The sequence below is a fragment of the Rattus norvegicus genome, chromosome 11 (genome assembly GCF_036323735.1).
Source record: "Rattus norvegicus strain BN/NHsdMcwi chromosome 11, GRCr8, whole genome shotgun sequence".
Taxonomy (NCBI): Eukaryota; Metazoa; Chordata; class Mammalia; order Rodentia; family Muridae; genus Rattus; species Rattus norvegicus.
In genome coordinates, this window is record NC_086029.1 from 49,250,335 (window position 1) to 49,271,011 (window position 20,677).

Here is a 20,677-nt window from a genome sequence, read left to right on the forward strand (position 1 = left end):
CAGCTTGATTGCCCCTATCTTCCTGTGCCCAGAGGCCCTATACAGTTTCCTCTTGGGCTAGGGATGTGGACAAAGGTGGGCAGAAGTGGCAGTCTCGTCTGCCCTGAAGTCCCAGGATTGCCCACACGTCTGGGCAATGAGCTGTCTCTCCCACGGGGTTTGGGACCAGGGAGCTGTGGGCTGGGATCAGCGAAGTTTGGGCACCAGCTAGAAACCGAAAGTCTAGGGTATGTTTCTTAATATAAAACATCAAATTCAGCTTTGGGGTACTCATTTCCCATCTCCAAATGCTGTTTTCTACATGGATGTTCCTTCATGACCTCAGCTAGAGACAGATTTTCCCCTCTACAAATGCTTACAGCAATAAGAAAACAGAACGCAGGGAAAGCGAAGATGGAGTCAGACGGAAGGTGGTGGAACTTGATGGTCATTATGGGGACTGCCACAACTAAGGCGGGTGAAACTTAAGGGGTGCAAAATCACTGGGGTACATGGTTTTAGAGCATTCCTCCCCTGCCCAAGTTGCTTATTAATTACAACATAAAGCTTCCTGTGTCTGTGGAGAGGTCTGGTGATGGACAGTGGGGCCATCGGTCTGCACAGTGGTCATCGGAGACTCTGACATCGTGGGCTGCCTGCTCTGAAGCACAGGGATGAGCTAAGCATCAAATATTCAGGACTCTGTGCTTTGTCCCTGGCACAAAATGAGGGCACATGGTGCCTATGCCGAGTTTACTAGTAAGACCTTCATAGGGGACCCCACACTACAGAGTAGTCTACAAAACAACTATGTAGAACTCTCAAAGAATCTGTGACAACAAACAAAACCAGTCAACAGCCTCGAAACATGTAAAGAGATGTAGCCAAAAGATTATTCTAAATGAAAGATTAAACACCTTTAAGGATCAAGTGTCCTGCATTAAGTCTTGGTGTAACTGTGGCATTTGAATACAGACTTACATATTTAGCAAGATCGTTTACTTCCCTTGTCAGATTTCTTGGGTGTAATAAAATCAAAATATTTAAAAAATAATTAGCTTTCTTAGAAGAACCATTCTGGGAATAGGTTGTTATTCATAATGGTTTCAACTAAATTCCAAATAATTTAGCCAATTGGGGGGTGGGGAGGAAGGTGGGGGAGAAAGCCATTAAGCAAATGTTGGACCATGTTAGGAATTAAGGGTTCACAGGCGACTGTTGGCTTAGACTTCTACAGGTCTGATGTTCTCCAAATTTCTGCAGTTAAAAAAAGTCTACACAATGGCACATCTGTGTATAGCCTTTGTCTTGAGACTAGCCTGTGCCCTCTGCCCTGTAGGCTTCCAGCCCTGGATGGTCTTCGGTTCTGTGGCCTCAGAATATCCTGGCAGCTGGAGGAACTGTACACCAGAGTCATTTGAATGGGAGAAGAAAACCTATTATTTTCCCTGAAATTCTTGCTCCAGGTTTTACCATGTTCCTGGGGCCTGTGACCTCAGAGCATGCCACCCACCCGTTACAGCTTTCTTGGAGTGATGTTTAATCTGAGGGGCTTAAAGCCTTTGATCCAATTCCACTTTCCATTGACCGTGGCTGAATAATTCAAGCAGACATCCCAGTTCAGTTTTCTCTCTGAGGGAAGGAAGGCAGGCAGGGAAAGGATAGTTCTGGAAATGAGTCTGAGATCGTCTTCAGAAATCAACTTGTGATCACACAGCTCACTTTCAATTTGCACCTTGGTAGGGTTCCTCTTGTTCCCACAGCGGTTGTGCTGGGGTGTATGTTGGAACCTCATGGACTGGAAAATAGTCACCTGTCTACCTATAAAAGCAGGGAATACCTAGAATATACACACAAGGCAGCAGGAGCCAGGAACAACAATGGCGGCCCACCAAGAAGTTCTGTCACAGTGACAGTACAGAGAATTGTCTCCTCTTCAAAAATGTTTTTTCCTGTGTTCTATTGCCCTTCCGTTATTTTTATCCTTTGTTTCTGCTTGACAAACAGTGTTTGCACAGATATCCTCAGTGCAATGCCTACTTTGATTCATGCATACATAGTGATCAACCTAGGGAATTTTCCATATTTCCCCAAAGTTTTATCACTAACTGTAAATACCTCTAAGATCCCTTTTCTCAATCTCTCTCACTACCTCCTCTCTCCCTCGCCTCCTCCCCTCTCCTCTTTCTCTTCTTTTCTTCCCTCATCTCTAGTTTTAGAAGCTGGATGTAGACTCCAAAGCCTTGTACATGTTAGGCAAGTACTCTAGCCCGTGCTTCACTGAAAAGTTAACCATAGGCTAATCCACCTGAGGTGAGCCTGAGTGGGGGAGACACAGTGCTAGCTGTGCTTAGGGAGTTGCACTGAGGAAAAGGAAGGCAGGCTTGAAATGCAGGACAGGCCTTGCTCAGTGTGTGTGTGTGTGTGTGTGTGTGTGTGTGTGTGTGTGTGTGTGTGTATCCCATCTCTGTGTAGACACTCCAGTAACTCACCTCTGTGTAGACACCCCATGCTATTAGGAAGAAAATGTACTATATCTCTTACACAATGAAGATCAGATTCCAGACACTTAGGGAAATTTTTTGAAATGAAAGAGAGAACTTCCCAGAACTTTCTTGCCAGAGTTGACTTCCAAGGTGAGGCACGAACATTCTAGAAGCTTTCAAGCTCTTTGGAGCCATATATATAATACACACACATATATATGTATATGTATACATATATATGTGTGTGTATTATATATATGTGTATATATTATATGTATATATGTGTATATATATGTATATATACATATATATATTCATACAGAGGAGACTAGCCTCAAGCCAAACCCCTTCTCTATTAGCTAGGATCCATGCTTTGTTTAGTTGGCGTGAGTCCCTCAACTCCAGAGTGCTGGCAAGCAGGTCCTAGGGGTGACACTGCCAGGGTCTCCCTAAATCAAGAAGGAATGGAGGGAAGAGGCTTGGCCTCACCCTCACTCTTCCTCAAAACTTCAAGAAACAATTATTGAGCTTGTAGAGAACTCAGTTCCCTCAGCTGCATAGAGATTGGTTGTTAACTGACCACTAATTAATACTCGATCCCCTTTTAATTAAAATTCATTGCCAAAGGAGAGTATGGGTGTTTTGTGGGAACACACAAAAGATAGGAAGGTCCTGGTGACAGGGTGTGTGAGGTGGGGACTTGGGTGGCTACTGGGTGGTCCTGCATGTGTGAGGCATCCCTCCTGAGGTGCAAGTGTCTGCTCCCAGTGCCCATCATTCTCTCTCCAGCAAACATCTACATATACCTAGATTTCTTCAGACAGCAGGAATGAATTGTGAAGAATCTCCACTGACCTCCCAGCAGGCATGAGAAGTTTCCATGAGCTACCAGGAGCTCAGGACTGACTCCTGGGGCTGTAATTCTACCATGTGCCTTTGTGGCCCAGAGCAGGTCTGTTGGCTACAGAATCTGGGAAACTTAATTACATGCTTCTATAGAAACCATCACCCCAGAGCTTCCTTCTATCTAGCATCCAGCCTAAGAGTTTGAGATGACCATTTTGTTGACAGGGATGCAGACATTCATGAATTCTGCATCCCCAGGACTTTAAGGCCAAGCTCCATTAGCCCAGTGGACCTTTGTCCTATGCTTGGCTCCCATGAAGCAGCCTTGCTTCCATGAAGTCACTGGTCACTTCTCTCTTCTCTTGGGTCTAAGTCAAGTAAGAATGTTTTCTGGGCTTGAAATCAGAGCAAGCCTAGGTGAGGTGACCCTCTTGCTCACAGGCGACAGAAAGCAGAGCCAGAGACGGCCTTTAGCTCCTCTTTTAGAAAAGGAAGTTAAACTTGACACTTCCCACAAATGTGAAGCTGCCCATCTTAATTTGACTCCACAGGGTTTTGTGTTTTTTTGTAGCAGGAAAATATAGCTTTCACTGTTCAAGGTTCAATTTGTGATAATTAAAAAAGGTAAGTGTTCAGTGAAGCCAAGACTCTGTTATTAAAATTTTTCTTCTTTCCTCCTTCTCTCTTTTCTTCTTCCCCTGCCATGACGCTGCACCCCCCCCCCCATTTCAGTACTTCAAACTGAACCTAGAGCTTCAAACATTCCAGCCAAGCACTAAGAGATCTACTGAGATACATTTTAGCATATTTTTGTTACTTTTTTGAAAGTTGAGGCTGGCTCCCACTAAGTTTCTCAAGTAGGTTGTGAGCTTTACTTTATAGCTTTACCACTGGCTTTATAATCCTGTCTCCTAAGCAAGGGTGGTTTCAGGCCTGGGCTACTACACTCTGATAGCCTAATTCACCATGTTTCTTCTTTGCTCTTACTTTGAAACGGGTCATGCAATTTTCCTGGGCATCACCAAGATCCATTTGTTGAGTATCCGAATTTAATATGCTGGATTCACAGCTTCATAATAACCTTTTAAAGTTAGGACACGGAGGCCATTATATCAAATGCCTGTTAGCGTGTATGCTTTTACCTGCTATCTTTTCTGTGGGTGATGAGAATGGCTACTTTCCTTGTATCTGAATTGCCAAGCTGAACTATTCTAGACAAATTATCATCAATGTTTTTACTTTATCAAAGACCAAATTGCTTCAGCCTAGACTATTAGAATTAGGCGTGAAAGAAAGTTCCAGCCCCAAAGCTGAGAGGAGCTGTGACAGCAGCAGATGGCAGCTGCTTTCTTTTTGTTTTGGTGACAGGTTTCACCATTATGAAAAGATGCATTTAACTTATTAGGAAGAAAATGTACTATATCTCTTAAACAATGAATATCAGATTCTCAACTCATCAGACACTTAAGGAAATTTTTTGAAATGAAAGAGAGAACTTCCCAGAACTTTCTTGCCAGAGTTGACTTCCAAGGTGATGCATGAACATTCTAGAAACTTTCAAGCTCTTTGGAACCATAACCTGATCCTGGAGAGTCCTGGCCTTACGTAGTCCTCAGTCTAAACTATTCATGGCCAATCCTCTTCTGTGATGGCTGGGGTTTTTGTTTGTTTGTTTTGTTTTGTTTTTGTTTTTAATTTTATAAACTTGACACAAGCTAGTCATTTGGGAAGAGGGAACCTCAGTTGAGAAAATGCCTCCATCAGATTGGCCCATAGAAAGACTATGGAGAGTATTTTCTGAATTGATGATTGATGTGGGAGGGCCAGCCCACTGTGGGGGATGCCACGCATGGGCGGTTGGTACTGGGAGGTATAAGAAGGGTGACTGATGTGAGCCTGGAGAGCAAGATAGAAAGCAGCCACCCTAGTCTCTGTTTCAGTTCTGCCTCCAGGTTTCAGCTCTGACTTCCTTTTAACACGGGCTGTATACGGACAGATGAAAATAAATTCTTTCTTCCCGGGGTTAGGTGGCATCGTTTATCACAGCTATGAAGAGAAAAGGAGAAAAACTTCGTTCACTCATTTTCCCTTGTACTTCTTGGGCAGGGTGGCATAGTCTAAAGCTTGTTGTCGACGTGAATCAGTTTGCTGTGAACGTGATGGGAGATGGAGAGAGGGTGTGCGGGAGGTGGGATGGTGATGCTGCTGCCCAGACACTCCAGTAACTCACCTCTGTGTAGACTCCCCAGTAACCCACCTCTGTGTAGACTCCCCAGTAACCCATCTCTGTGTAGACTCCCCAGTAACCCACCTCTGTGTAGACACTCCAGTAACCCACCTCTGTGTAGACACCCCAGTAACCCATCTCTGTGTAGACTCCCCAGTAACCCACCTCTGTGTAGACTCCCCAGTAACCCATCTCTGTGTAGACTCCCCAGTAACCCACCTCTGTGTAGACACTCCAGTAACCCACCTCTGTGTAGACACCCCAGTAACCCATCTCTGTGTAGACACTCCAGTAACCCACCTCTGTGTAGACACCCCAGTAACCCATCTCTGTGTAGACACTCCAGTAACCCATCTCTGTGTAGACACCCCAGTAACCCACCTCTGTGTAGACACTCCAGTAACCCACCTCTGTGTAGACACCCCAGTAACCCACCTCTGTGTAGACTCCCCAGTAACCCACCTCTGTGTAGACACCCCAGTAACCTACCTCTGTGTAGACACCCCAGTAACCCACCTCTGTGTAGACACTCCAGTAACCCACCTCTGTGTAGACACCCCAGTAACCCACCTCTGTGTAGACACCCCAGTAACCCACCTCTATGCAGCACCCTCTAAAGCGTTATGAAGTTGTAGCATTGTTGCTCTGGCCTTTTCATGTGTAAGTTGTGTGACTTGGGCAGAGTGGTTGGGAGAATAATGACTTCCTCAAACCCATGTACTGATCCTTGGAAATCATGAGCCATGGGGCACAATGAGAGAGGGAATTTACTATTATAAGTACATGAAGGATTTGGGGGTGGGCAGAGGTGCCTAGCTTATCCAGGTGGTCCAATGTCAGATCCTTTAGTGATAAAAGAGAGGCCAGAGAGGTCAGAAGGGATGAAACAGCAGAAGCAGAGGTCAATGAACACAGAACAGAGGCCAAAGAATGGGGATAGCCCTGGAGAGCTGGATCTGGTTTTGCTCTCTGTACCCCCTGCTTGGATTTATTTTCATTCATATGAATGCGGTCCTGTGCCCCAGACTTGTGGTGTCTGGGACTCTATGAAGACACTGTGGTAAGGAGCTGACTTGTGCTGGCCTGTTATGGCTCCAGAAGGAAACTAACACACAGTTTGCTGAACTAAAGGAATGTATACATTTAAAGTGGAGCCACTTATGACTAGACCCTACAGGGATGAGTGTTTTATGAGTGTGTTTTAGAAACTAATGCAAGGTATCTACTACTGAAGCTGCTCTGTGGTACCAGGAGCCGCTGAGTGACTGATTGATAACCGTGGGTTTCCACGGTAAATCCCTTCTTGGCGACCCTGGGAATCACATCCTGAAGTCAAGCAGGCCAAGGAAAGGGGCTGCTATGCCTCAGGTAAGTGAACCACAGAGGGCTGTTATGAGCTGCTCTTCAGCCTGGTGCTTCTGGGGTAGTGGCTGCTTTAAAAGTTGGAGATTTTCTGGCTACTGGGCACAGATTTGGAAGGTGACGTTGTGACCTTTGCCCTTCTTTCTTGCTTTTCTTCCTACACTATGAGATGAATGTTCTGCTGTGTGGGTCTGCAGGGGCCATTTTCACTATCACATTGGTGGTAATGTTCTTTAGCGGAATCCAGCAACCAAAATGGCTTAAGCTAGTCAGTCACATTAACAGGAATACATTTACCGCTCTTTACGCTAACATTTTTACTCTTTAAATAGCGAGAGTGATAGGAAGCATTTTGTGGAACATCATTTTTAGACATTATGTTTGCTTTCGTTTGGGAAGGTTTTAGCACAGTTTCCCAGATTTTCACTGGCATATGTACTAGGGCCGGAGAGCAGTAATTATCTGGAGTTCTTTTGTATTCCACTGTGCAGTGCCTTGTCAGACACGTCACTGCCAACATCCAGAGCTGTTTAATTCCGTCAGCCCCCTCCTTCTCGGTCTTCTACTCCTCAGCTCCTCAGCTAGACATTCAGACTTCACAACTTCTCTCCCAAACCTTTGCCTTGCCCATTTGCCTGACATAACCATGGATCCTCTTATGAATGAGAGAACGTGACCTTTACAACATAAGCCAAGAAATAAAACATCTTTATTTTGGACATAAACATTATGTTCCTGGAGGCAAAGAGCGGGGCTACCGACTCTAGGGAATGGCATGCTAACATTGTGGGTGTCACAGCAAAGTTGTGTGTTCACCCGTGTGTTTTCAGACCCTGTGTGTTCATGTATACCTGTGGACACTTTCATGCCATGGTGAGTGTGTGGTCAGGGGGTAGCCTCAAGTGGAGGGTTTTATTCAACTTTGTGTGAGACAGAATCTCTTGTTCACTGGTGCACATGAGTTACTGTCCCATGAGCTCCTGAGAATCCCCCTGTCTCCACCTCTCACACTACCCTAGAGTGCTGGGATTACATATGTACTGCTATGTCCAACTCTACGTCAGTCTGGGCGTCTGAACTTAGCTCTTCATGCTCACATGACAAATGTTAAACTGAAGGAGCATCTCCCCAGCCCCCTTCACTGGTACTTTTAATATCAGATCATTTGGACACACACACACACACACACACACACACACACACACACACACGCATACATAATCATGACACCATGTTGTTGTAAAAATATAAAAATAAAAAAGGTATTGGTTGTCTTTTTCGTGCTAGGTCCAGCACCATGGTGCCCCAAGATATCTGCTAGATATCTTGGCAGAAACACATCCCAACTCTGCAGCAGCCCAGTGTCTCCTGCCACCACACACTTTCCTACACTTAAACTGTCACATAAAAGAACATACAACACAATAACCTTTGACCCAAATGGTAAGATATAATTGTCCACTTAAACATACAAAGCCCGGTACCATCCATCCCTTAGGAACATTAATAAAAACCTGTAAATACACAGAGCAGAATCTTAACATCACCTGCACAGCTTCTCACCCTCTCTTCGTCTCTCCCTCTCTCCTCTAGTCTCCTCCTCTTCCTTCAAACTTCTCTCCCGCCCACCTTTCTTCTCCTCCAATGACAGGCCTCCTCCTATCCTCTACCTGTCCCTCACCTGTACTTTACAGATGCAATGGGGAGAAGGTTCTGGTGAAGTCACCTGATTCCTGAGTACATGACTAGGCAGCTGTCCTTGGGGCAGTGGAATTAGCATCAAGATACAGATAACTTCAGGGCAAATCACAACAATACCACACACATATACATAACACAACATACACATACTATATACACATACACATAACATAGCACACATACACATAACACTATATACACACCACACACGCACACCACACCACACATATACAACACCATATACAGACACATATAGCGCACCATACCACACACACACACACACACACACACACACACACACACACACACACACCCTCCCTAATACTCCTGAATTAGACATTTCCCTTTGTTGTGGGTTGAACATGAAAAGTCCCCCACAGGCTCATGTGCTGGAACACTTGGTAAAGTTGTTCTAGAAAGCTTTGAAGCCCTTGGGAGATGGAACTTTGCTAGAGGAAGTGAGTCATTGGGGGGCAGGCTTTGAGGTTTAAAATCCAGTGTGGTCTCTGCTTGCTGTGCATGCAGACACAGCATGGCCATAACCCTCAGTCCTCTGCCTCCACGCCTCTGGGCCACGACGGACTGTATCTCTTCTTAAATCCTTCCTGCCCTAAGTAGCATGTTTTGTCACAGTGACAGGAAAGGGACTGATATGCTCTGGGTGCCAGTAAGTCCAGTTAAGTTGTCACCTGTGCTGCTTTATAGGCATGCTCACATAGCTTTAGCCTTAAAGACAAACTTTCTAAGTTCAAGGGAGGCATTGGGAGCTGCTGACCACGGGATGGTACATAATGTTTATTTGTTAGTTGAGGTACATTACTTTCCAGAACCATGCTACCTTCTCCACTCTGATGGCTCAAGCTATGTGGCAAGTGTAGAGGTTCTGCCAACTGCCTCACAGGTGTAATTTTGGTGGGCTCACTCTGTCAGCCCCCATGCCAAGATGCCATCTGTACTTGCCCACTGTGTCCCTTAGCCCTAGCAGGGAGGATGATGATTTGTACCCCTCTTTGCACCTGAACTCTTGTTATTCAGTTCCATTTGAACTGAAGCAGCTCATGCAGGAAAGGGAGGCTCATGCCCTCACTTGTCTTGGAAAGTGATACCTTGGAAGGTTCTGGAAGGTCCTTCTCAGTTTTGTAGGAGTTAATGACTGCTGGAGAGGAGGCTCTGACAAGCCTGAGTAGAGAGAGAACATTCTTGACCTGTTGATTTACCTGTAAGTAGGATGAGAGCCCTGAGGTGTGGCGTCCATGAGCCGTCACCTGTGCTGTGGTAGGCTTTTCAGTGACACCTTTTGAGACCTCTCTGCTCATTAAATAACTCCTCATCCATATTCCTGCCAGTAACCCTAGTGAAAACTGGCCAGGTTGGACTTTACGGCTGTCATTACTTCTCTGTGTGGTTCCATTTCTGGGGTGAGTTGACAGCCTTCAAAATGTTTGGCTGTTCTCTCCTGATCTACCCTTTCTCAAGTGAATTATGGCCATTGGTCATTTGAGGAACGATAGGAAGTGCCGTGGTCTCTGTGATGGCAGACCTTTTGACTTACTGCCTCAGGGTCTTCAAACTGGATCCCACATGAAAACCAGACAAGGAAACTCACCTATTCTTTTGTGTGTATGAATTTTCTCAGGCAAATTTATTAATAACAACACACCGAGGAAACAAAATCTTTGGAAAAGAGTTTTAATTTTTTTCCTCTATTCTTCTCTCATACAACACATCCTGATCACTGCTTCTGCTCTTCCCAGTTCCCCATCCCTACTTCCCCTCTCCCACAGATCCACTCAGCCCCGCCTCCATTTCCCCTCAGAAAAGAGCAGGCTTCTCAGGGACATCAACCAAACACAGCACAATATACAATAAGTCATCAAATGGGGCACAAACCCTCACATCAAGACTGGGTGAAGTGAGAAAAGGGGTCTCAAGGGCAGGCAAGAGTCAGAGACACTCATGCCCGCTGTCAGGGGTTCCCCAAAACACCAAGCCAGGAAGTCTACCTTTTATTTGTATGGCTTGGTCAGTCTCTTGACACCCACCTGTGGTTTCTTGTATAAATTCCTGGGGATCTCTGTAGGCATATTCTTACAGATCGTTGTTCCCCAACTTGGTACTGTTGGCATTTTGAGTCAGACAGTCCTTCTTCTGTTCCTTTATCTCTCTCTCTCTTCTTATTTTATGAGTATTGCATCTGCAAATACACATGTGCATCGGGTATGTGCCTGGTGCCCGCAGAGCCCAGAAAAAGAGCTTCAGATGTCTTGAAATTGAGTTATGAATGGTTGTAAGTTGGCCTATTGGTGCTGGAAATCAAGCCCATGTGGTCTGTAAAAGCAGCCCATACTCTTAATTGCTGAGCCACTTCCCCCTGCCCCCAAGCAACCCTTGATTGTGAGGACATTGTTGAATACCACAGAATAGTTTGATAGTGTCTCTGGTCTCTGTACGACCTCGGGTCTCCTTAGGTTTTGACAACTGACATCATCTTCTCTATGAACAATTGAAGTGTCCCCTTTGCTCCTCCCTTGAGACCTACTAGTCTTGACTCCTCGCTCTTTGTGATGGCCACTCACACATCTCACTCCGTGGGTGCTGTGCTCTGTTAGTGTCTAACGAACAGCTGTTGGCCATCTCAGGCCACTCTCTGCCTTTGATCTTCCGCTTATTTGAAAGGGTGCGTCAGCTCATTTTTGACGGTTGACTGTTGTCACCTGGCCTTTGTTATTCTCAAGTCTTTTTATGCCTGTTGCCATCAGGAAGCCAGCTCTGCAGTGGCCTTCCCTTGTATCCCAGTCCTGACTCCAGAGGACAGAGCCCTGGGAGCCTCTTGAGAATATGGCTCTTTCCCAGCACATTCCTACGGCATTGGAGGAGACCCTACAGCAAACTTTTGAGTCTGCTCCACAGAGAATGTTTGCCAGTTCTCTAGAACCTCTGGGATTTATTCTGGACCTTCCCCCTACCTTCTGAGGTTTCTTTAACCTTGGCATTAGGAATTTTCTTGTGTAGATCGATATGCAGTCAATGACTCCAGGGAACCCTTTGCAAATATCTGGAACTCCCTCTGCAGCTGTCTTTGTCTTTGGTCTTCCGACCCACGGTTTCCCTTGCAATCCTGCTGAAGGGGATGCATTCACCATGTTTTCTAGACTTACTGACCCATGACAGCAGTGTGCCCTCTGCCTTTATGTTGATTTGGAATGGCTCCCTTCAGGTGCCCATTGTCCTCGTGCTTTTTTCCTCCCTTGAGGAGAATGTCAACCTCACTTCTGCTGCCTGGGTGCTGCCCATGACCATGGGTGGGTCCGTGTCCTGCATTGGGTTGCTATCCCAGATGCAGGATCTGCCTCATCTCTCAGCCCTTGTTACTCCTTGTGGGTGTGTTTGCCTGGAAAGAGAAATGAAGTGTGGGTAGACTGCAGAACGATGTGACAAGGGTGTTGACTCACAGCCACAGGTAAATGATGGGGTGGGATGGGGCAAGTGGAAGGTTGGCCTGACCCTGAAGAGCAGTTTCCTCTCATTTCCTGTGAAGGTTTTGGAGCGGAGTTGAATGGTAGAGTTGTCTTGAACTGGGACAAGAGAGCCAGGCTTTCAGGGGAGAGCCACCTTCTCTACATGGCACAGTATCTTGCAGGCAGCAATGTGTAGCTGAGCGTAGTCTCTTGTGACACTGAACTAAGAACCATTGCTGGTGTTGTCAGCAGCCGAGAGAACATGTCCTTGATATGTGAGGTGGGAATTGGAATATCTGCCACAGAGTCCATGGCAGAACCCGGCCTTGGCTGTGGGTCAGAGGGTCTTGTCAGTTTGGGAGGCTGCAATAGGAGACTACAGTCAGGAGGACAAACAACTGGAATTTACTGTCTTATGATGCTGAGGTCAAGGCATCAGACATCATCTTCCCATGCCAGCCTTGTTACTCTGGGCATGTCTGTATCTCAGTCTCCTCTTGCACAAAGACACCAGCCATATTATTGGACCCAGCTTGAAGACTTGCTTGATCTGGCTCATCTCTTTAAAGTCCTGGTTTTAAAAACTGGTTCATTTGACATATGAACTTCAGAGAAATGCATACAAACAGGCGCTGTCCCCAGCACCAGGCGGACAGGTTGGTGGGCTATGAAGAGTGGACTGGAGGCTCTACCTGTCCCACAACTGAGACACGGCAAATAATTAAAACTCAACAAAGCATGGTTTTGTGAGCTTCCAGGGATGCTGGGGATTGGGAGTCCTGCCAGCAAGCCCACAGGGAAGCCTTTGGCAAATGCCACTGACCTTTGTGTCCAGAGAAGGCTACAGGGGTGACAGGCTGGTTCTGTGAACATCCCAGACGGCCCTAGTCTCCAGGAGAGGCTTGCTCAGCTAATTGGGCTGAACTCGACTGCAGGTCATAAACTGACCTTTTCTTCTATAAACATGGAATAATAATTCAAAGCTTAAGAAGACAGGGGAGACAGATAAGTCTGCTGTATGGGAGCTTGGAAGAGAAGCCATGGTCTTCTCCCTCAGCTGCCCTTCCAGTTCCTTCTCTCCTGATCCTGGTAGTTTAGGAGATCCTGGTAGCTTAGGAAAGAAAGAATGACTCCACCTAGCATCAAAGTGGGATGGAAGTGTGAGGGCATAAAACACCCAGGATTTTAAGTAAGAGAGCCATAGAGGAAGAGAGAGAGAGCAGAGGAAGGAGGGATGGGGGAGTGGAGAGAAAAGGTGAAAAAGATACTGAGAAAGAGAAACAACAAACCCTTAGTAACTGTAGTGACACACACACAAACACACAGACGCACAGACACACAGACACAGAAACACACACACACACACACATGCACACATTATGCAGAACAGTCACATAAATGAGACCAATAATATGTGGGGACAGAGGACTGAGCGGGACAGCAGTGTGCTGGGCCACACCATCTGCTAACTCCTCACAAGGCCATAGCCTTCTACTTTGCTAACTGATTCCTTCATAAAGGCAGCAAAACCCAATAAACTATGGTCTGAAAAAGTTCGCTTTGCTAGAATTAAAAAAGAAGTTTTGGAAAGCAGGCTTCAAATCAACAGCATAGCGATTTTTGAAAGACACTGTTTATCATTTGCAAAGAGAAAATTCTTACATGTCCTTGGAAGATGTGTCTCCAGTTTTCTTTCTTGTGTTAGCCTTCACACTAGGTGACTGCTGGAATGTTTATGTGTTCTGAAGTCATTTTAGGTGCCTGTTTCTTGCTGGGCTACGTGACTTATAAGAACAGTAGAAGCATGGCCTCTCACTCTTTCAGATGGTGTAAAGCCCAGACAAGACTCACAGGCTGTGGCCCCATTAGTTTGTCATGACCATTGTCACTGCTTCTAGGAGAACACTGTGGGGTTCAGAACCAGGGAGACTGCTGGCGTGGGGCCCAATGGAATCCTGCAGAATTGGGAGCCCGTGGACTACTGTCAGGGTGGGATGCTGGGGCTCACAGGTTGCAGAGATGCACAGGACTGTTCCAGAAGGTGACTGGGGAGCAGCCAAGGCAGGAAAAGGAGAAGAGGTATTATAGAAGCTGGAAGCCACAAGCCAAACCCTGCTGCAGTCCTTTTGAAGGATATGTTGTACTCTTTGTCAGTACCAAAGCTTCCTGTGTAGGGGTTAAGAGTGCTGTATGGGCACATGGTGGTATCTGGGCTGTAAAATGTGAAGACGCCAAGCAACAGACAGAAGTAGGAGGGAGACTGGAGGAAACTTCATTCCTTCCTTCCCCCCTCCCTCCCTCTTTCCCTCCCTTCTTTTCTCTCTGCTGATTGAACCTGGGGCCTTGCATACATCAGGCAAGGTATCTACTCTGTTGAGCTACACCTTGACCCCCTTTCCCCTTTTTATTTTGAGACAGAGGCTCACTAAGTTGTCCAGTTGGCTTTGAAATTGACAGCCTCCTACCTCAGCCTTCCAGGAAGTTGGGATTACAACAGGCTTGCAGGTAGCTAGGGTTGCATGAGGTCTGGCTTAAAATGGGCTTAAAAATCCTTCTCCGCTGTGTTTCTGAAGAATGATGCATTTGGCATAAAAGCCTACTTGAAGATAGAGTATGCTTATAGTTCCATCAATTTCGTGGCCCATTCCCTCAGGCGAGAGCACGCCTTTACTGATGAGTACACACACACGCACACACACACAGTTTTCATAAGTTATATATTATAAAAGCTGACTATATTTAACACAGCAAAGGCGAAACATGACCTAAGATGTAATACATGTAGCTATAAATCTGACTCTCCTGAAATTCTTTTGACATTTATTTCCCAGGTCAATTTAATATACTTAGTTCATATATGTATCTATCTATCTGTCTGTCTGTCTGTCTTCTATCTATCTATCATCTATCTATCTATAAATCTATCATCTATCTATAATTTATATCTATCAATCACCAATCAATCTATCACCTATTTATCTTATCTATAGTTTATCATCTATCAATTATCTATCATCTATCTATCTATCTATCTATCTATCTATCTATCTATCTATCTATCTATCTCTCATCTATCTATAATTTATCAATCTATCAGCAATCAATCATTTATCTATCTATCATGTATCTACAGTTTATCAATCTATCATATATCTATCATCTATGAATCTATCTATCTATCTATCTATCTATCTATCTATCTATTTATCTTAGGTTAATAGAAACAAAGTTTTAATGTTTCTGTTTTTAGTAGAGGATTGGATACTTTGACAAAGTCATATACAAAACTATTTGTCACACCATGAATTTAGGTTTCAAGTTCCTGGCTCCTGTCACATCTACTGTATGATGTGGTGCTGGGTGATCTGTGGGAAACTGTGTGGGGAGAAGTCAAAGCTGATTGAACATCCATTGGCTCCCCATCTGCAGAGGTAGATGGCGTTGTTTGAAGAACCATTGCACCTGAGGGGGTGGCTGGCTTTTTTCCTTCTTTCTATTTTATGTGCAGCTATCATAGTGTAAAGGGGACCCAGGGATGGTGGAAGTGTCACAGAGAGTCCTCTGTAAAGACTTTGCCATTTTAGACAAGGAATTTGAACAGCTGTAGATTTTGACATCCATTGGGAATCCTGAAATGCCTCTCCTCCGATACTGAAGGACATCAGTATAAAAAAGCAAACAAGAACTAAAATGACCCGAAAAGAGATGTGGGGGCTAGGCAGGGGTGGTAAAAGAAAGTCTAGAAGGTTTGGGTAGAAGGAATGGTGTGGAAGGAATGGTGTGTGTGTGTGTGTGTGTGTGTGTGTGTATGTATGTGTGTGTATGTGTGTGTATGTGTGTGTATGTGTGTGTATGTGTGTGTATGTGTGTGTATGTGTGTGTATGTGGTGTATGTGTGTATGTGCATGCGGATAGATATGTGTATACATGTGTGTATGTGAAAACCTGTTTATGTATGTGTTCTCATATTTGAATATATGTGTGTATATATGTGTGCATGTGTGTGCACATGAGTTTGTGTCTATCCCTTATCACTGCTTCAAGTGGTTCTCAAATTTAACTGCTTATGAGAGCCACTCAGAAAGGTTAGCCCTAGCCCTAGTTAGGCTTAGTCCTCAACCCTAGCGTCAGAGATTCTGAGATGTTGGCTATAGGGTTCTTTTAGTCTCAGATTGAAGGGTGGTTTTCCAGGGGCCCCACAGCCCAGAAAGTCCCATTGGCCACCTTAGAAGATGGTAGCTGTACACGCAATGCTCATTCACTCACAGGCAAGTTCCTCCACTTTCACAGGTGCCAGATTTTGCGTGGTGTGTGTGTGTGTGTGTGTGTGTGTGTGTGTGTGTGTGTCCATGTCTCAAAGACAATATGCAATTGCATACTTACAGGAGGCAGCTGTCCGACTGAGGGAGGCTAAGACGCCCTCCAAGTGGCAAACAGGCAGGACGTTCCTCCACAAGGAGCTCTTCTGTTCTCTGACAAGTCCCTCCAGGGCCCATGTCACAAAATTGAGTATGAGAGCCTGCCAAAACACAGTGCCTGTCATAGTAATTCTTTATTGTGATAAGACAACATGACCAAGGCAACTTAGAAAAGAAGTGTTTATTTGGAGCTCGTGGTTCCAGGAGGTTACAATCTGTGAGCATCATGGTAGGGAATGTGGCACCTGACAGACAGGGATGGTCCTGGAGCAGTGTCAGAGAGCTCACATCTTGAGACAGAAACCTAAGGCAGAAAGAGAGAGAGAGAGAGAGAGAGAGAGAGAGAGAGAGAGAGAGAGAGAGAGAGAGAGAGAGAGAGGACGAGAGAGAACGAGAGAGAACGAGAGAACAAGAAAGCGAGAGCAAAAGAGAAAGAGAGAGTGAGAGAGAGTGAGAAAGTGAGAGCGAGAGAGCGAGAGAAAGTGAGAGAGACAGAGAGACAGAGACAGAGACACTGGGAATGGTGTGGGATTTTGAAACCCCAGTGACACACCTCCTCCAACAAGGTCACACACCTAATAAATTCCCAGTTGGTTCCACTAACTGGGGACTAAGTATTCAAATATATGAGCCTACAGGGGCCATTCTTATTCAAACTACCACAGCAGCAAGCTTACATCACAGACACTGAGGATGGATGTTGGGGATCAAGGTGTTTCATTGACGGCTCCCTCTGTGGTCCCTCCTTGTTTTGTAGATGGCAACTTCTCCCTATGTCCTCCCAAGGTAGCTCTCTGTCTGCTTAAGTCTTAATCCCATGAGTATATTAGAAATTTTGGGCTAGACCATCTTAACGTGATAAGCTCTATGAAAGACTGTGCCCAAACAGCCACGATCCAAACTCCTGGGGATTAGCGAATTGGGAAGTAGTGCCCGAATTCAGGCCATGACAGCTCCCACCTTCTCTCCCATATTAATCCCCAGCAATTGTACATTTGAGTAATCACAGCTGCAGCCCAGCCTGGAGTGCTCAATCGAGCCCTTTCTCTTGAAATCCTAGCATCTGTTTCCTTCTTCCCAAGCTCCAGGAAGCCGCAGGCACACATACATTCTTTTGTGTGTTAGTAGGAAGTTCAGACCTGCTGCAACATTTGGTGAACAGGTAAAGGCTGGCTCTTGATGATGTCTCTGCTTTTCTTCTCTGCAGGAGACCAGGCTGTAAAAACCCAGATAGAACTTTTTCAAATTTGCATGGAGGGGTCATGTCCTCTACCATATGGTGCCTGGGGCTCAGCTTTCCAAGTCCGATATCTCCTGGGAGGAGGGAGCGGTGGCATCCTCAGAAGCTACACTGTTCTCCTCTGAGGATGAGTAGGCTTCTGTTTATCTGGGATGTTTGCACATCAGTTAGCACTAAGGTCTTGGGTCTACTTCCAGGACCTGGGGATACCTTAGGACATCACGATGTTGAGCCTTCATAAGGGCGAGTTGGGAGCACAGAAGGGATTAGGGAGGAGAGGATGAAGAGGATGCTGTCTTTATGTATATGGTTGGGACATGCAGCTAATATGTATGTGCTATACAATGTATACATGTAATACATAGATATGGGGGCATATGTGTATGCACATATATACCGTGCTGTCCACTCTGTGAAATATGCATCCTGGTGAACATCCAGTGTTTCCACTTAGAAGGCATGTTGTCTGTGACAGTGGCTCTGGGTTAAGAGGCTGGGCACCCATAGGTGCTGTAGGCTCTGGTCTTCTGCTTCCTGTTCTCATGCAAATGTTATACTAGAGCTGCTGGCCTATCTGTTCTATTTGGAGACACATAGAGGATGCCATGATGTTAGGACTGGGAACAGAAGACTGACGACTTGGGGAGGAGAATGCAGCTGAGCTGAGAAGAGGGAATCAGTAGACAGGGCTATCATGCAGGTCATTCTGGGTACAGGACGTGCTAGGATAGGTATTGTGGGCACTAGGAAAGGTTGGGGGGCTTGACATGGTCTTGCTAGTTAAGTTGATGTTCACCAGGACCAGCTAGGACATAAGCGAATGCTTCTTGTCTAGCAGACGCCACACTTCCCCATCTCCCAAGGTCCAGACTGATAGGGGAAAAAAAGAGCAAGGTCTGAAGTGAGGGGGATAAAAAAAGAGCTGCTTTCCTCAAAGGCTAGTCAGGGCAAGGAGAAGAGACCTTTTATGGGGTCCTGCCCCTAGGTAGGGCTATCACAACCCCTAAGTGAAAAAAGCGGTTTTCCCTCTTGTTGCTGCCAAGTGGGATTCAAGTCTTTTGAACTCCAAAGGTCACAACACAAAACTGTTCATGTTTGTCCTTCCACCCTAGGGTCCAAGCAGACAGACAGATGGGGTGGACTCTAAACAGAGGGTGGTCAACTCTAAAGTCTGAGTCTGGTGCACCCAGAGGTGAGTGGGGAACAGCTAGGAGCCCAGAGGGACAAGAACCACTCCACACGAGGCTTCCCATTGCTCTTCATTGGGAAACAGAACCTGTCAATTACAGACACGCAAGATCTAGTCCCAGAGGGTGTGAGTCCTGCACCTCTCAATCCATCAACAGAGGCAGTCCTGTGGCAGTCTGTGTGCCTGTGACTGTTCTGTTTCTCTTTCCTTTAAATTAAAAAAAAAAACAAAAACAAAAACAAAAGAAACCTTCTAAAGCAACAGGTCTCCTTGTGGCATTTCAGACATCCTGGGTTTCAGTTGGCCATCCCCACCCCTTCTTCTTGACCATCTCTTTGCCCCTCTTCCTCATTTATGCCTTTCTACCCCCAGTATTCCCTGTCCAATCTCATATCACAGGTCTTATTTTACCTTCCCCACCCCCATACCTCGACCCCTCCCCCCTCATTCGAATAAGCATATAAGCATTCAACATTTAACAAGTGGAAGTCAGGGCCTCCATATGAGCAGAGACATTTGTCCTTCGGGAGTCTGGCTTACCTCACTTTCTGTAATGTTTTCCATTTTCTTCTACCTGCTGCAAATGTCCTGATTCATTTTTTCCCCCTCATGGCTTAAAATCTTCCATATTGCAGCTTAATTAATTATCCTTTTAACTGCTGGTGGACATCTAGAATGATTCTTTCCTTGCTATTGTGACATGAGCAGCCGTGAAAATGGAATGAGCAGTATCTCTGCGGTAGGGTGTAGAATCCTTTTAGGGTATCCACCGGTGTACAGCAAATTCCTTGGTCCCAGCCACGCAGTTCCACTGTGCTCCACTAGGTGGCTCTTTGCACTCTCGGATGTCTGCAGGCGTTCAGACAGGTGAATGCATCTCATTGGTTGGCGGGAGGCATGATGCCACCCAGCAGCTCTTTTTAAGAGAAAAGCCAGGACCAGAGAAGCAGCCACCCCTGAGCATTGCCTTCTGAGCTGTTCTGTGGGACCAAGCTGCGGAGTCAGGCCAACATGAGTGAGGTAAGCAATCCTTGCCTTCACACAGGGGAACTGTGGAGTGAGAAGGCTCTGTCCCTGTGGGATTCTCAGAAACCCAAAGGGTACCTAGTGGGGCTGAGGGGTAAATGGATCTTGTTATAATTTGCTTTCAGCATAGACTGTCCTGATAGCTTGGTTTGAATGCAGTGTAGAAATTTGCTAAGTTTGCAACTTCTGAAATTAGTCTTAGGAAGAGAAAGGGATATAGGTATATTGTTTCTGATCTATGACTTTGGGTTTTGTACCTCTGAAGAGAAAGCCAGTTATTTGATTCTCTCACGAACATTTGTGCTTTTTCCAGGGAGTGTGTCCTCATGTGTTTCCTTGGGACACAATCTGAATGTTAGCAGACAGTGCTAGCCACCTGGGAAATCCAGTCTCAGAAGAGAGGTGGGGAAAGGGGTGAGGATTTATGCCGGGTGCAGCACCTGCAGAATCATTGTTTGCGACAGGGATTGCTGTTAATCAGTTAATCAGAGTCCTGGGAAACATGTGGGGTCCAAGCTTGAGTGTGTGTGTGTGTGTGTGTGTGTGTGTGTGTGTGTGTGTGTGTGTGAGAGAGAGAGAGAGAGAGAGAGAGAGAGAGAGAGAGAGAGAGAGAGAGAGAGAGAACGAGAGCATGAGCTACCTCTGAGGCACCAGGGAGTGTTGTCAGAAGGGTTCATTTTCAAACCCAAGACCCTTTTCTGATTAAATGTATATAGAACATATTATGCTGGGGCAAACTGGTGGC

At 45.7% G+C, this 20,677-nt stretch overlaps 1 protein-coding gene across 3 annotated transcripts in view; it reads left to right on the forward strand.

The window, feature by feature from the left end:
• The window catches only part of Pcp4 (Purkinje cell protein 4), a 102,002-nt gene that overhangs the window by 21,150 nt on the left and 60,175 nt on the right, over nucleotides 1-20,677 (forward strand). For 2 of the 3 annotated variants that reach the window (NM_001270538.2, NM_013002.4), the window contains exon 1: nucleotides 19,852-19,926. The exons of the other annotated variant lie outside the window; for it this stretch is intronic. Coding sequence is in view for 1 of the 2 variants with exons in the window: in NM_013002.4 (NP_037134.1) it covers nucleotides 19,918-19,926 (9 nt within the window). In the remaining variant the exon portion in view is untranslated. Of the gene's footprint in view, nucleotides 1-19,851; nucleotides 19,927-20,677 lie in introns of those variants that run through there. 3 annotated transcript variants of the gene reach the window in all.